The 12,986-nt window shown below is 41.2% G+C and overlaps 1 protein-coding gene across 2 annotated transcripts in view; it reads left to right on the top strand.

Annotated features, from left to right (window-relative positions):
* LOC149145850 (alpha/beta-Hydrolases superfamily protein) overlaps nt 1-12,986 on the top strand; it is a 456,412-nt gene that overhangs the window by 203,189 nt on the left and 240,237 nt on the right. For both annotated transcript variants that reach the window (XM_089449105.1, XM_089449104.1), the window contains exon 7: nt 12,483-12,554. In XM_089449105.1, the coding sequence (XP_089305231.1) occupies nt 12,483-12,554 (72 nt within the window). The remainder of the gene's footprint in view (nt 1-12,482; nt 12,555-12,986) is intronic.

Here is a 12,986-nt window from a genome sequence, read left to right on the forward strand (position 1 = left end):
AAATAGAACATAAACATAAATCGCAGAAGACAAGCCAAGACAAGAGGACACAAGATGTGTCGCTAGCCAGGGACAAACCCCAATGTGGGGAAACCCTTGATCAATTCTTCTTATATGTTCTTCAATAGTTCAGTAGAGAGAGAGAGAGAGAGAGAGAGAGAGAGAGATAGTATGTTTACAACAGAAGTCAACACCTTGACTTATCTAGATAAGAGCATAGATCATCTCTAAGAAGATGATACATGAGATCAGTTGAAGACATGCTGCTTCAACTAATTCTCCAAGGTGACTCCTTTACCTGTCGTTGTGCTGCATTTCGTCATCATGCTGCACCTCACCACGCTGCACCATGCTGCACCCATCATCACTATGCTGCATCTCATCATGCTTCATTAATCATGACTGTACCCATCACTGTACTGCATTATGTGCCCTTGCTGCATCATGTTGCCATCTTGACCTATGTGTTGGCTGCACCTTGCTTGCTTGTTGTCCCTTGTTGTTGCATGCTAGTTGTCCCTTGCATGCTAGTTGTAACATTGCATGCTTGGTGTATTGGCTGCTAAGTACCATACAACTGTCCCAAGCATGCTGCTCTCCTTCGGAGACAGATGCTCCGACTATTTCGGCAGTTCCCGACAGTTCTGGTAGTTTCAGCTGTTCCCGGCAGTTCCGGTTGTTCCCGGCAGTTTCGGCAGTCCCAACAGTCCCGGCAGTTCCGACTTTTCCCGCAGTTCTGGCATTTCTGGCTTTTCCGGCATTTTCGGCTTTTCCAGCAGTTCTGGGTTTTCCAGCTTTTCCGGCAGTTCTGGCTTTTTCGACAGTTTCGGCTTTTCCAGCTTTTCTGGCAGTTCCGACTTTTCCGCCACTGGTTTTTCCGGTAGTTCTGGCTTTTCCGGCAGTTCCAGCTTTTCCCGCAGTTCCAACTTTTCCGGCAGATCCAGCTTTTCCGACAATTCCGACTTTCTGGTAGTTCCGTTTTTTCCGGCAGTTTCGGCTTTCTGCCCTCTAGATCAGGGTAACATGATTCCTTAGGATCTCTCCTCCTACTAAAACCCAAAGACAAGTAGAGAGAGGAAGAGATCCCAAGTGTGTTGACATGACTTGAAGGCCACCTCTATTTATACTAGAACATTGAGCACATGTGGGGTTTATTTGGTTGTTGGCCGACCTTGACAAATTGTCTTATAACGCAAATAAATTCATAACTCCATGAATAATTATCAGAATCGGATGATCTTTAGATCAATCCTACATTTCTCGATGAGAGGGATCCAAGAAAAATATCAGCTGCCATAAATAAGATGATCCACATGGAGTTTGGCCCTAGTTGCCAATTTTAACACTCTCTCTCAACTAGGGAGAACTCCATCCGTTGATCCATATGTCCGACTATACTATCTCTGCCATCAGTGCCCTGCACTGCTCTGCTCTACTTTGATTTGCTGAGCTCTGCTCTGCTCTGCTGAACCATGAAGAAGAAGAATTGATCGAGAATGTCTCATACCATTCTCTACTGACCCGAAGTCAATTTCATCTGAAGAGAGTGTGTCACATCACTCTTACTTACCCGAAGTCAGTTTTATTGATCCTAGATCAATATCACAAGAGAGTCTCTCAAACCACTCAGACTGATCCTAGATCAGTTTCATTGATCCCAGATCAATGTCACAAGAGAGTGTCTCAAACCACTCATACTGATCCTAGATCAGTTTCATTGATCCCAGATCAATGTCACAAGAGTGTTTCAGACCACTCATACTGATCCCAGATCAGTTTCATTGATCCTAGATCAGTGGAGGTCATCCTAGCATAGGGAGTACGGTAGATACAGCGATGCGTCCATCGATAGTACTACTATGGTCCCTATCCTCATTTCCCTGCTCATTGATCAGATGAGAGGTACTTCCCATGAGTCCCAGACTGCATGGGTAGGATGCCTCTACAGGAGAACTAATCATCTTGTTCACAGGAGAGCGAATCATCTTGTCAGTGGATGCCACGAAGAACTAATCATCCTGGCCGACAGGAGAACTAATCAACCTGTTCCACTGTCGCCACGGAGAACAAATCATCTTGGCCCACAGGAGAACTAATCATCCTGTTCCATAGTCACCACAGAGAACAAATCATCCTGGCCCATAGGAGAACTAATCATCCTGTTCCACAGTTGCCACAGGAAAACTAATCATCCCAGCCTACAGGAGAACTAATCATCCTGTTCATAGCGCACCACCAAGGGAGGGTGAATCGCCCTGTGGTCGTATGTTGCTCTAGTAAGTACCGCAAGCCCCTAGAGCTCCCAGAGCTCAATGCATGCAACATGTAGGACCCTTATAAGAAGGTCTCTCAACGATTCCAAGTCGTTCTAGAAAGTCACAGATTTGACCTTTCCCTGGGGCTTTGACAAAATGTCTGCGACCTGTACATCAGTCTCAATGCGATGGAGCCTCCTCGCTCATCGACTTACCATATTGCAGATAAGGCAGTATCTGATGTCTATCTGCTGGAGCAATCATTGAATACGAGATTCCTCAATAATCGAATCCCCCCTCTGGTTGTCACAGAGAATCACAATGGTATTCATCATGTGTACAAACAGCGCACTTAAGAGCTTCTACAACCATGTAGCTTCACACAAGATCATACTCGTAGCTATGTATTCGGTCTCGGTGGTGCTTATAGCAACTGACTTCTGCTTCCTGCTCATCCATGATATTGAAGCAGAATCCGAAGAGAACCAGCACTGAGAAGTGCTCTAGTGATCCTCCACACTGCCTGCCCAGTGAGCATTCGAATAATCATGCAGTTTCATATTTCTGGCAGTTTATCTCAATCCATGAGAGATTGTGCCCCAGAGATATCTCAGAAGATTCTTGGCACCAATCCAGTTAGGCTCAACGAAATATGAGCTCACCATGCTAACTGCAAAACATATGTCTGGACGGAAGTTCACCAAGAACATTAACGCGAATGAGTTTATGAAACTTAGAGGCATTTCCCAAATCTGGTCCGACCTCACTACCATATGGCATATAACTTCTGAAAGTTAAGATCCTCGAGGTAGTCACAGGCTTGCATTTTATCATTCCACATTTGAAATCCAACTCCCTCTTTCCTCTGCAAATGAGAGGGTCTGCACCTGTCAGAAATAGGTCGTCGTCATAAGGTGCCGCTATGAGAGGTCTATCGTCCACAACCTTCGGGTAATGGTTTGGATCGGTTTCACTCCTAGTGAATCTTAACTTCATCAGACAGCTATCAATCCTCTCATACTATGTCCGGGGTGTTTTGCTTCAAGCCATAAAGGGCATTCTTCCACCTGTGTACATGAGATTCCTGATCATGAATCTCAAACTCCTTGGGTTGTTCCAAACCTGTGGACCTACTGCATGAGGGGAATGGTCCCCTTATAAGATTTTCCTTCGGTACATCTCAGACATGTACCTTCATGCTCTACTTGAATTTAGACATCCCTATCACCATTTGACTCACATCAGGTAGGGCCCCATAGGTAGACCTCCGGTGTTATAGATGCGATATGTCAATTGACATGATCCCCATTGGACCATCCTGCAAGTTGATAGAAATTGCCAACCCTGAACCCATGAGAAAAAGCATCTTTGAAAATTATATTTTTTAACACATACCTTTCCATCGATGAATGCCACCCTGAAACCTTTGACTTCCATTTCCGAGATGGACACCAGGTTCTTCTTGCAATCAGGTACATAAAAGAGATTCTGTAAATGAATCGAGTTACCCTTATTTAATTGAGAGTTAACATTCCCTACACCCTTTCCGGGATAGGTGGTATCGACTCCAAGTATAATCCCATGATTGTTTCCATCTCTACCAAATTAGAGAGTGCACCCATCTATCCGATGAAGTGCCTTGAAGCACGACAATCTATAAACCAGATTCCCAAAGAATCTGAAGGAGAGTGCCAATACAAGATAACGCTTCTTTATCTTATCAGAAACAACATTCGATTCTTCATACCTGGGGTTCCTTTCTTTCTTTGAAGCGTCAACCATTTCCTTGATGACCTGCATTACCTGTCATTCCTTTGATCATTGAAGATGTCCCTGGAATGATTGTTATCATCATCAAGTGATGTGTCCTTGCCATTCGGACACTCCTTCGCATAATGGCCGAACTAGTTATCTACCTTTCCTTCCACCCTGAGATCTGGTCTTCCAATGAAGTGATCTTTAGGTAGGCCATATTCCGCTGCGCCATTCTGATAATATTCTCTGCTGGTGAATTTGAAGAGGGATGAGGAATCCACTGATCCTTTTGTCCTTTCCCAGCTGTCTTCGATGATTGCTCTTTCACTCTTGCTCGGGCATTGTCTTCACCTCAGCTCTGGTTCCATGTTAATTTTAGGTATGTTCTATGCTTAGAGCAATTCATTTCAATTTTCACAGTTAGCTCCATATCTTTTCCAGATTAGCAATCACTTTAGCATTAAAGTAAACTGCAAATAGAACATAAACATAAATCGCAGAAAACAAGCCAAGACAAGAGGACACAAGATTTGGCGCTAGCCAGGGACAAACTCCAATGTGGGGAAACCCTTGATCAATTCTTTTGATATGTTCTTCAATAGTTCAGCGAAGAGAGAGAGATAGTACATTTACAACAGAAGTCAACACTTTGACTTATCTAGATAAGAGCATAGATCATCTCTAAGAAGATGATACATGAGATCAGTTGAAAACATGATGCTTCAACTAATTTTCCAAGGTGACTCCTTCACCTATCGTTGTGCTGCATTTCGTCATCATGTTGCACCTCACCGCGTTACACCCAGTGTTTTTAAAACCGGAACCGGTGACCGGACCGGTCCACCTAATGAACCGGTTTACCGACCGGAACCGGTCTAACCGGGACTGGTTTGGTCTAAACGAACCGGTTTTTAAAAAATACATTAAATAATTAATTTTTAATGAAACAAAACTATTTTTAAGATGTAAAACCATGATTCCAAGCCAATAGAGACAAAATATGCAAAGTTTGCTCATTTATATACCATGCAAAGGTGAATATATCAAAATGGCACCGAGTGCAATACATATCATCGACAAAATAGCAAAATACATAAGAAATGAGGCTCTAAATGGCCTATAAAGTCCAAAAACAATGCTGCAAGCTATGAGGCCATTGGCCTACTACAAGTCTACAATGTACACATGATCAATCATCAAGTCCATCACCACTACTAGACACAGGATCATCATCAGGAGCTACATAGACATCATCTGGTTCAGAGTCTGAGGATGCCTCTGCCTCATCTGCAACATCAGTATCAATGCCACCAATGACAATAGAAGTGGACCTAATGGAAGCACGAGTTTTTCGACCTGCACGACTAGTGCCTTCCATTGGTTCCTTGCCTTTCCTTGATGCCGCTACTGATCCTGGTTCTGATGCCGCCACATAATCTGCCTCATCCTCCGCTAAAGCCATGTCGATATCAAAATCAGCCTCAAACACAGGATCTTCAGTCTCCTCCACCCATTTTGATGTTGGATCAATATCGTCCAACACAATGGGATCTAGATCAGGTGATTTGCTCATCATTTGGTTCCTCCTCAGTCGAAGGTTGTATTGCACAAAAACAAGATCACTTAACCGTTTTTGTTCCAAACGGTTTCTCTTCTTCGTGTGTATGCGCTCAAAAACAGACCAATTGCGCTCACAACCTGAAGCACTGCAAGTTTGACTGAGGACTCTAATTGCAAACCTTTGCAATTGAGGACACTGGCCACCAAATGACTCCCACCAATGTGCTGCAAAGAAAAAGACAATAATTAGTAACTTAGTTTATAATTTGAATTGTAAAGAACGTAAACAATTTTAACTTGAAATGAAAAACAAAATGGAAATTGGAATTGCTTACCTGGTTGGTCCACATCTCTTGCCATCTTTGCCAAGTTTTTGCCAAAAGTACCACTTGCTTGATTGAAAATAGTAAGCTGTCTATGTATATCCAACTGGTCTACATGGTTAGGGACCATGCGCTCCAAGCAATCAATCAATCTAGCTCTGACCTCCCCATCATGCTGATCTCCTAGCCGATTTTTATAGTGATACCTTGGGTTCAAAAAATACCCGGCTGCATGTATAGGACGATGGAGTTGATTGTTCCATCTGTTATCAATGATCTCCCATATACGGCCATATTTAGCTAACCTGTCATTGTAAGCTGCCCGTATCTGCTCCTTTGCCTGATCCATAGCTTCATAAATGTAGCCCATGGCCAATCTTTCCCCATCCACCAACCTTAGCACCTTAACAAGGGGCTCGGTAATTTTCACAAGCTCTACAGACCTTTTCCAAAAATAAGTGTCTAACACTTTCTTTTTGGTGCCTTTTCCATCTGGTCTACGAGCCCACCGAGATTCAGACCATTCATCAGAGGAAAACATTTTCTGCAAGTTTCTATGTTGACCATTGAGACATTGCAACGTGAGGAAGTGAGTTGCAAATCTCGTAATTGCAGGCCTAACAAGCTCTTTGCCTCCAGTGTGTTTCCTCATTAGGCTCAATACCCATGAGTGGTTGTAAATGTATTTTGTAATGCACTTGGCATGCTCTACAGTGTTTTTTACCCACTCCACCTTGCCTATATCCTCAAGCATGAGGTCTATGCAATGTGCAGCACATGGAGTCCAAAATATGGTGTTATATTTGGCCTCAAGCATCTTTCCAGCAAGAACATAGTTTGAGGCATTATCAGTGATGACCTGCACAACATGCTGCTCCCCAACTTCCTGAATAATGTTATCCAAAAGCTCAAATAGAAGGCTTGCATCCTTTACCCTATCAGATGCATCAACTGATTTCAAAAACATGGTTCCTTGAGGGCAAGAAACAAGGAAATTAATGATAGTGCGGTTCTTTCCATCGGTCCATCCATCTGACATAATGGAACAACCTGTTTTGACCCATGACTCTCTAAACTCAGCCAAATACTCATCAATGGAAGATATCTCTTTTTGCAAAAGAGCTCCCCTCAAGTCATGCATACTAGGGCCTTTGAAGCCCTTTCCTGCAGCTATAACAGAGTCCCACATAGCTTGGTAATAAGGTGAGCGAGCAGCATTAAATGGGATATCTGAATCATACCACCATCTAGCAATGTATTGGTGAGAAGTTTCTTTGCATTGTTTTTTCCAATGCTGATCCAAAGTGGGTTGAGAACTTGGCTGGGAGGAAGTGGGATTAGATTTAGAAGAGGCAATGTTGGCAGAAGATGAGAAATAACTTTGGATGTTTGGTCTCTTTGCTCCTTTTGATGGTTAGCCAACTCCAACAGAAGGATGAACATAGTGAAAGGGGTCATTGGTGGAAGGGATAGAAGTGGAGTCTTGAATCTCATAATCATCATACCCACTCTCTTTCATAAGATTCATGGCTTCCATTAATTCCCTCTTCCTTGCAATTTCATCTTGGATGGCCTTCTCCCTAGCCTTATCCTCATAAAATTTTTCAAGCTTGGCAATGTATTCTGCCCTAATAGGACCTAATAGTTCTTTTGGTGCATCACATGGCTTTACTTGGCCTCTTACCCCAGCCAAGTGTTGTTTCAACCTAAGAATACCCCCACCTCCAATAGATTTATGGCATAATTTGCATATCATTTTTCCCTCAATTACATCACAATGAACCCATGCACTGTCCTTTCCTTTTGGAGCCATGTTTGCTTGAAATAATAACAATTTGCAAAGAAATCTGCCATTTAAAAAAAAAATTGCAGCTAAGGAACATGGAAAACCAATGATAAATGTAGGAAAAAAAATGCACATGCAAGCTACAAAAATTGATAGCATAGAGCTAGAGAGTTCATAGGCTTAGCATAGATGATAGATCATTGAAGTGAGAAGTTTATAGCACAAAAAAAATAATTCATGGACAGCAGACCCAAATGAGGAATTATCAAGTGCAAATCCTTACCTGGAAATGCAAAGTAGCTCCCTTAGCCTCCTCTTGATGATGGCAACTCCACTGACAGCTACACACTATCTCCAAAATAGCTCCAACTCCAACTCCAAGATGACTACTTCAGCAAAAACTCCACACTCTCCAAGCTCACAAACAAACTCACAAACACTCACAAACACTCCAAATCAGTTGTGTGAGACAAATGAGAGTGAGAGGGGTGTCTTATAGCAAGTGTGAGGGTGTTTTTGGAGGGAAAATCCCTTTCCCTCACCCCCAAAACCCCTAAACCGCCCTCATTTCCAAAAAACCGCTGCGCTTTTTGCTTGATCGGCGGCCTGTCCATAAACGGCCGGTTTAGGACGGAACCGGCCGGTTAGCAATAAACCGGCCGGTTCCGCCCTAAACCGGCCGGTTTTTACGGTTAGGGCATATTTCCGGGCAAATGGTGCTTTAAACCGGGTTTTTCCAGTTCCGACCGGCCAGCCTTCCAACCGGCCGGTTAGGCGGTAACCGGTTTTTTCCACCGGTTTTTAAAACTATGGGCTTAGCATAGATGATAGATCATTGAAGTGAGAAGTTTATAGCACAAAAAAAATAATTCATGGACAGTAGACCCAAATGAGGAATTATCAAGTGCAAATCCTTACCTGGAAATGCAAAGTAGCTCCCTTAGCCTCCTCTTGATGATGGCAACTCCACTGATAGCTACACACTATCTCCAAAATAGCTCCAACTCCAACTCCAAGATGACTACTTCAGCAAAAACTCCACACTCTCCAAGCTCACAAACAAACTCACAAACACTCACAAACACTCCAAATCAGTTGTGTGAGACAAATGAGAGTGAGAGGGGTGTCTTATAGCAAGTGTGAGGGTGTTTTTGGAGGGAAAATCCCTTTCCCTCACCCCCAAAACCCCTAAACCGCCCTCATTTCCAAAAAACCGCTGCGCTTTTTGCTTGACCGGCGGCCTGTCCATAAACCGGCCGGTTAGCAATAAACCGGCCGGTTCCGCCCTAAACCGGCCGGTTTTTACCGGTTAGGGCATATTTCCGGGCAAATGGTGCTTTAAACCGGGTTTTTCCACCGGTTCCGACCGGCCAGCCTTCCAACCGGCCGGTTAGGCCGGTAACCAGTTTTTTCCACCGGTTTTTAAAATTATGGCTACACCATGATGCACCCATCATCACTATGTTGCATCTCATCATGCTTCATTAATCAAGACTGTACCCATCATATTACTGCATTATGTGCCATTGCTGCACCATGTTTCCATCTTGACCAATGTGTTCGCTACACCTTGCTTTCTTATTGTCGTGATTTGATGATTGGATATACTCTTTGCACATCTAAGTGATCTCGTTTTAGTGTTTATTCCTGTACTTATCATATCATATGAATGTTGCTAGGATTTTCGCTTCTAGGTCTGAAATTTACTACTATTCATTGCGAAATTGTGGGAATTTTGATCTTTTGAAGTGTGCATCTTTTTATGTATCATGTATGAATGGGTGAATGTCCCTAAAGGTTATTTTATTTGAATATACCTTGATAAGTCATCAAACATTGCACATCGAAGTATAAAGTCCTTGGGTAGCTGCTCTCATGCCCCAATTGCCATGCGAAGTTGCCTAAAGGCCTCCTTGATTGGGTATAGTCTCTCCAAATCACAAATTCACCTTGACTCCATCTCTCCCAAAGGCAAGGCACTGATCCAACCATTGGTGGTCACTTAAAAGAATATCTTTCTCACCTTCTCCTTCTCTTTCTAGGCCTAGCCCTAATAGGTCACCTAGGGCATCCAACGAAATTTATTGTAGCCATCCAAACACCTCAATTTTTGGTCCACTACTGTGCTGGGGTTATCTCTAGAGGCCCTCCAAATTTGAAGCAATTCCGACAGTGGGATCCTGAGATATAGCAAGCCCTAGTTCAGAGACCATTTCTTGCCCTAGGTTTCCCTTGGCTAGTGTCCTGATTTGGATCATTATATTCAATCTTTAAAAGAAAATTTGTCCTTTTGTCCTCTTCTCTTCCCTAATTAGGTCAAGTCCCTCCTTGGTTGATCAACTCCATACCCTTGACCTAATTTTGGGTCCACTTGGTCGTGTGTGGTCCCGCAACTTTACAACTTTGATTTCACAAAGATCACATAAAGGCCAATTCTCCATAAGGATCCTTAGGTCTAGGAGGCCCTTTGTTAAGGCATATCCTCCAAAACCCGGGCTTAAGAATCCTCTTAGCCCTTCCTAGAGAGCCCATCACATTGCTTTTTAAGCAAGTAAGCTATCTAATTGAGCCTCTCTTGTGAATAGGCCTTAGGAATCACTCTCTATCCATTCATATATCCATCCTTCCTAGTGATTCCCCCTATACTGGGTCTCCTCCCATCGGTGAAAGTTCGTAAAGAGCTGAGAGCCTTAGCTGAGGTGACAGTGGGCTATCGCTCCATTGTTGTTCCTTGACCTAGTAGGTGTTCTATAGGATCCTCTCCTAGGACCCCTGCTAGTTTGAGCGGTAACAAGCACCATGACAAGGTCTTGGAGAGTCTTTGACTCTAATTTGACTTCTAAATTTTTCTTTTACAATATGTAACATGCCCAAAAGGGTCTTCCATACATGACACTGGCTCAATTGACTTGTAGACTCATTGACAAGCCCTAGAAGCACTCAATGAGTGCTCAACCTATAAATCAAATAACCTTGAGCAGCAACCCATGCCTCAAGAATGACAATAATAATTTTATTTTTCTCTTTACATCAAATACATAAGATCATGATTACATATGTCATTATGAAGACTAAACCTAGTTACATATTTCAACAGTTCTTTGTTTCTTTGTGATCTTTATGCTTTGAAGTATTGTATAATTGTTTGATAAAGAGAACATAAATTAAAAAAGAAGACAACTAATATTCGAAGTAATTATCAAGTAAGAGGAATCAAGCTTTAATCTATCTAGCTCTTGGTTTCTCAACAATGTGGAGTAACGATACCAAGAGGAAAGTCACTCCATCACATGTGTGGCCATAACTAACTCAGAAAAACCTCAACAAATTGTCAAATCAAGTGTAACCAACTCTAATATACACTAATCACTTCACATGTGTGGTCCAAAGGGTGCCACTAACAATGCAAGAAAAAATCGTATCTAAGTGGAAAATTGACCAAATAAATAGCTGGAAACTCTTAATAATTTGCACAAGAGAACATTAAACCAAAAATTAAATTATGGGTTTAAAATTCATTGGCACTCTAAATCGATTTCCAGGGCTTAGAAAAATTAAAAGGGGGTAACTTAAAAACCTTTTGGTCGAGGGTAATTTGAAGAAATCCTCCAGTTATTGTAGAGAGACAGTTTGGGGTAATGAAAAACACAATAGCAGAGGAAGAAAATAGAAAAAGGGTCATTTACCTAATAGTTGAGAAAGAAAGTCAAAAACAGGGAAAAGGGCACTTAGATTTATATCATGTGTTATGTTTCACAGCAACTGTAGCTTGTCAAAGGGAGAGATAAGAACACAAACATCAAGTGCTCGAATCTTTTGCAACAAACAATAGTTTTTACAACAGAATGATTTTGGAGATGCTGAGAGCCCTTTTAGAGATTTTCTAAGGGGGATATTGAGCTCCTGCATTAATCTTAAATGCACTTTTATATCATGCAAAATTTAATGTTAATGTGTGTGACATGACACGTGACTGTTATGTAACACTAAGGTGAAGCTAAATGTCATTTGATTATACTGCCATTCTGGGCCTGTAACATTATCAGTAATGTATTTGAGAAATGATGTGGCAGAGCATGATATGTAGGTCTGTTTTTGGGAATCCTATCCCAGCGTAGTCTTGCATTGTTTAGCCATAATAGCATTAATATAATATAATTGCATATTCTATGCATATGGATTACTATGAATGTGCACGCTATCTTTAAAACGAACAAGACTATGCATCATAACTAAATGAATTTGATGAGCTTAAATAACTGTGTGAGAATTGAAGAACTTAGATTACATGTTACATATTGATACGAAGTCTTGTTAAATTGTAAGCAATATGTATCAGTGTGCAGTATTAACTGTATCTCATAAAATAGTTGCAACACTTGTCCCAGATTACTGCTTGGGAGGCTTATCAAAAAGTATGGAATCTCAATTGTATTGATAACTTGAGAACTACATTAATTTTGGATTTTGACTTGATCTTGGATAATGATTCAATAGGTTTCCATTTCTTGTGAGGTATTAACTGTATTTCACAATATAGTTGTAAGACTGTTATCACAGATTATTGCTTGGGAGGTTTGTCAAGATGTCAATTATTTATTGCATTTAACTCAATTGCAAGAAATTGTATTCATAACTTAAGAACTACATTATTATTGGATTTTGACTTACTCTTGACTCTTGAATAACGTTTCATTAGGTTTCCATTTCTTGGACAATTCAAATGTCAATAATTGCAAAGAGATTTGTTGAGAACTATATTATTTTTGGATTTTGACCTGGTCTTGATTAATGTTTCATTAGGTTTCCATTTCTTGGAGAATTCACATGTCAAACACCAATAATTGCTGAGAGATTTGTTGAAGGAGGCAGCCCGTATGTATTTCAAACTGTAGTTTCATTATCTTGAATTTTTCCCCCCTTTTAGCACTTAATTAGTAACCATTGATTTTGGCATGGTCATTGTGCTTAAAAATGATTTGATACATTACTTTGCTCTTAGGTTATGTACTTTAATTTGCAAACTCACTAGTGATGGGAATTACCTTGGTAAAGTGAAAACACACATTAATGTAATTGTAATTCTAATTTTGAGAGACATTTATATTTCTATTTGTAACTCTTATATCATGGTGACATATTGTATCACTGTTAATTTTAGGTATGTTCTATGCTTAGAGCAATTTATTTCAATTTTCACAGTTAGCTCAATATATTTTCCAGATTAGCAATCACATCAGCATAATAGTAAATTGCAGATAGAACATAAACATAAATCGCAGAAGACAAGAGGACACAAGATGTGGC

This window comes from Pinus tabuliformis, chromosome X, assembly GCF_031772625.1.
Source record: "Pinus tabuliformis cultivar Carrire ecotype Pingquan chromosome X, CPIR1, whole genome shotgun sequence".
NCBI classification, from domain to species: domain Eukaryota; kingdom Viridiplantae; phylum Streptophyta; class Pinopsida; order Pinales; family Pinaceae; genus Pinus; species Pinus tabuliformis.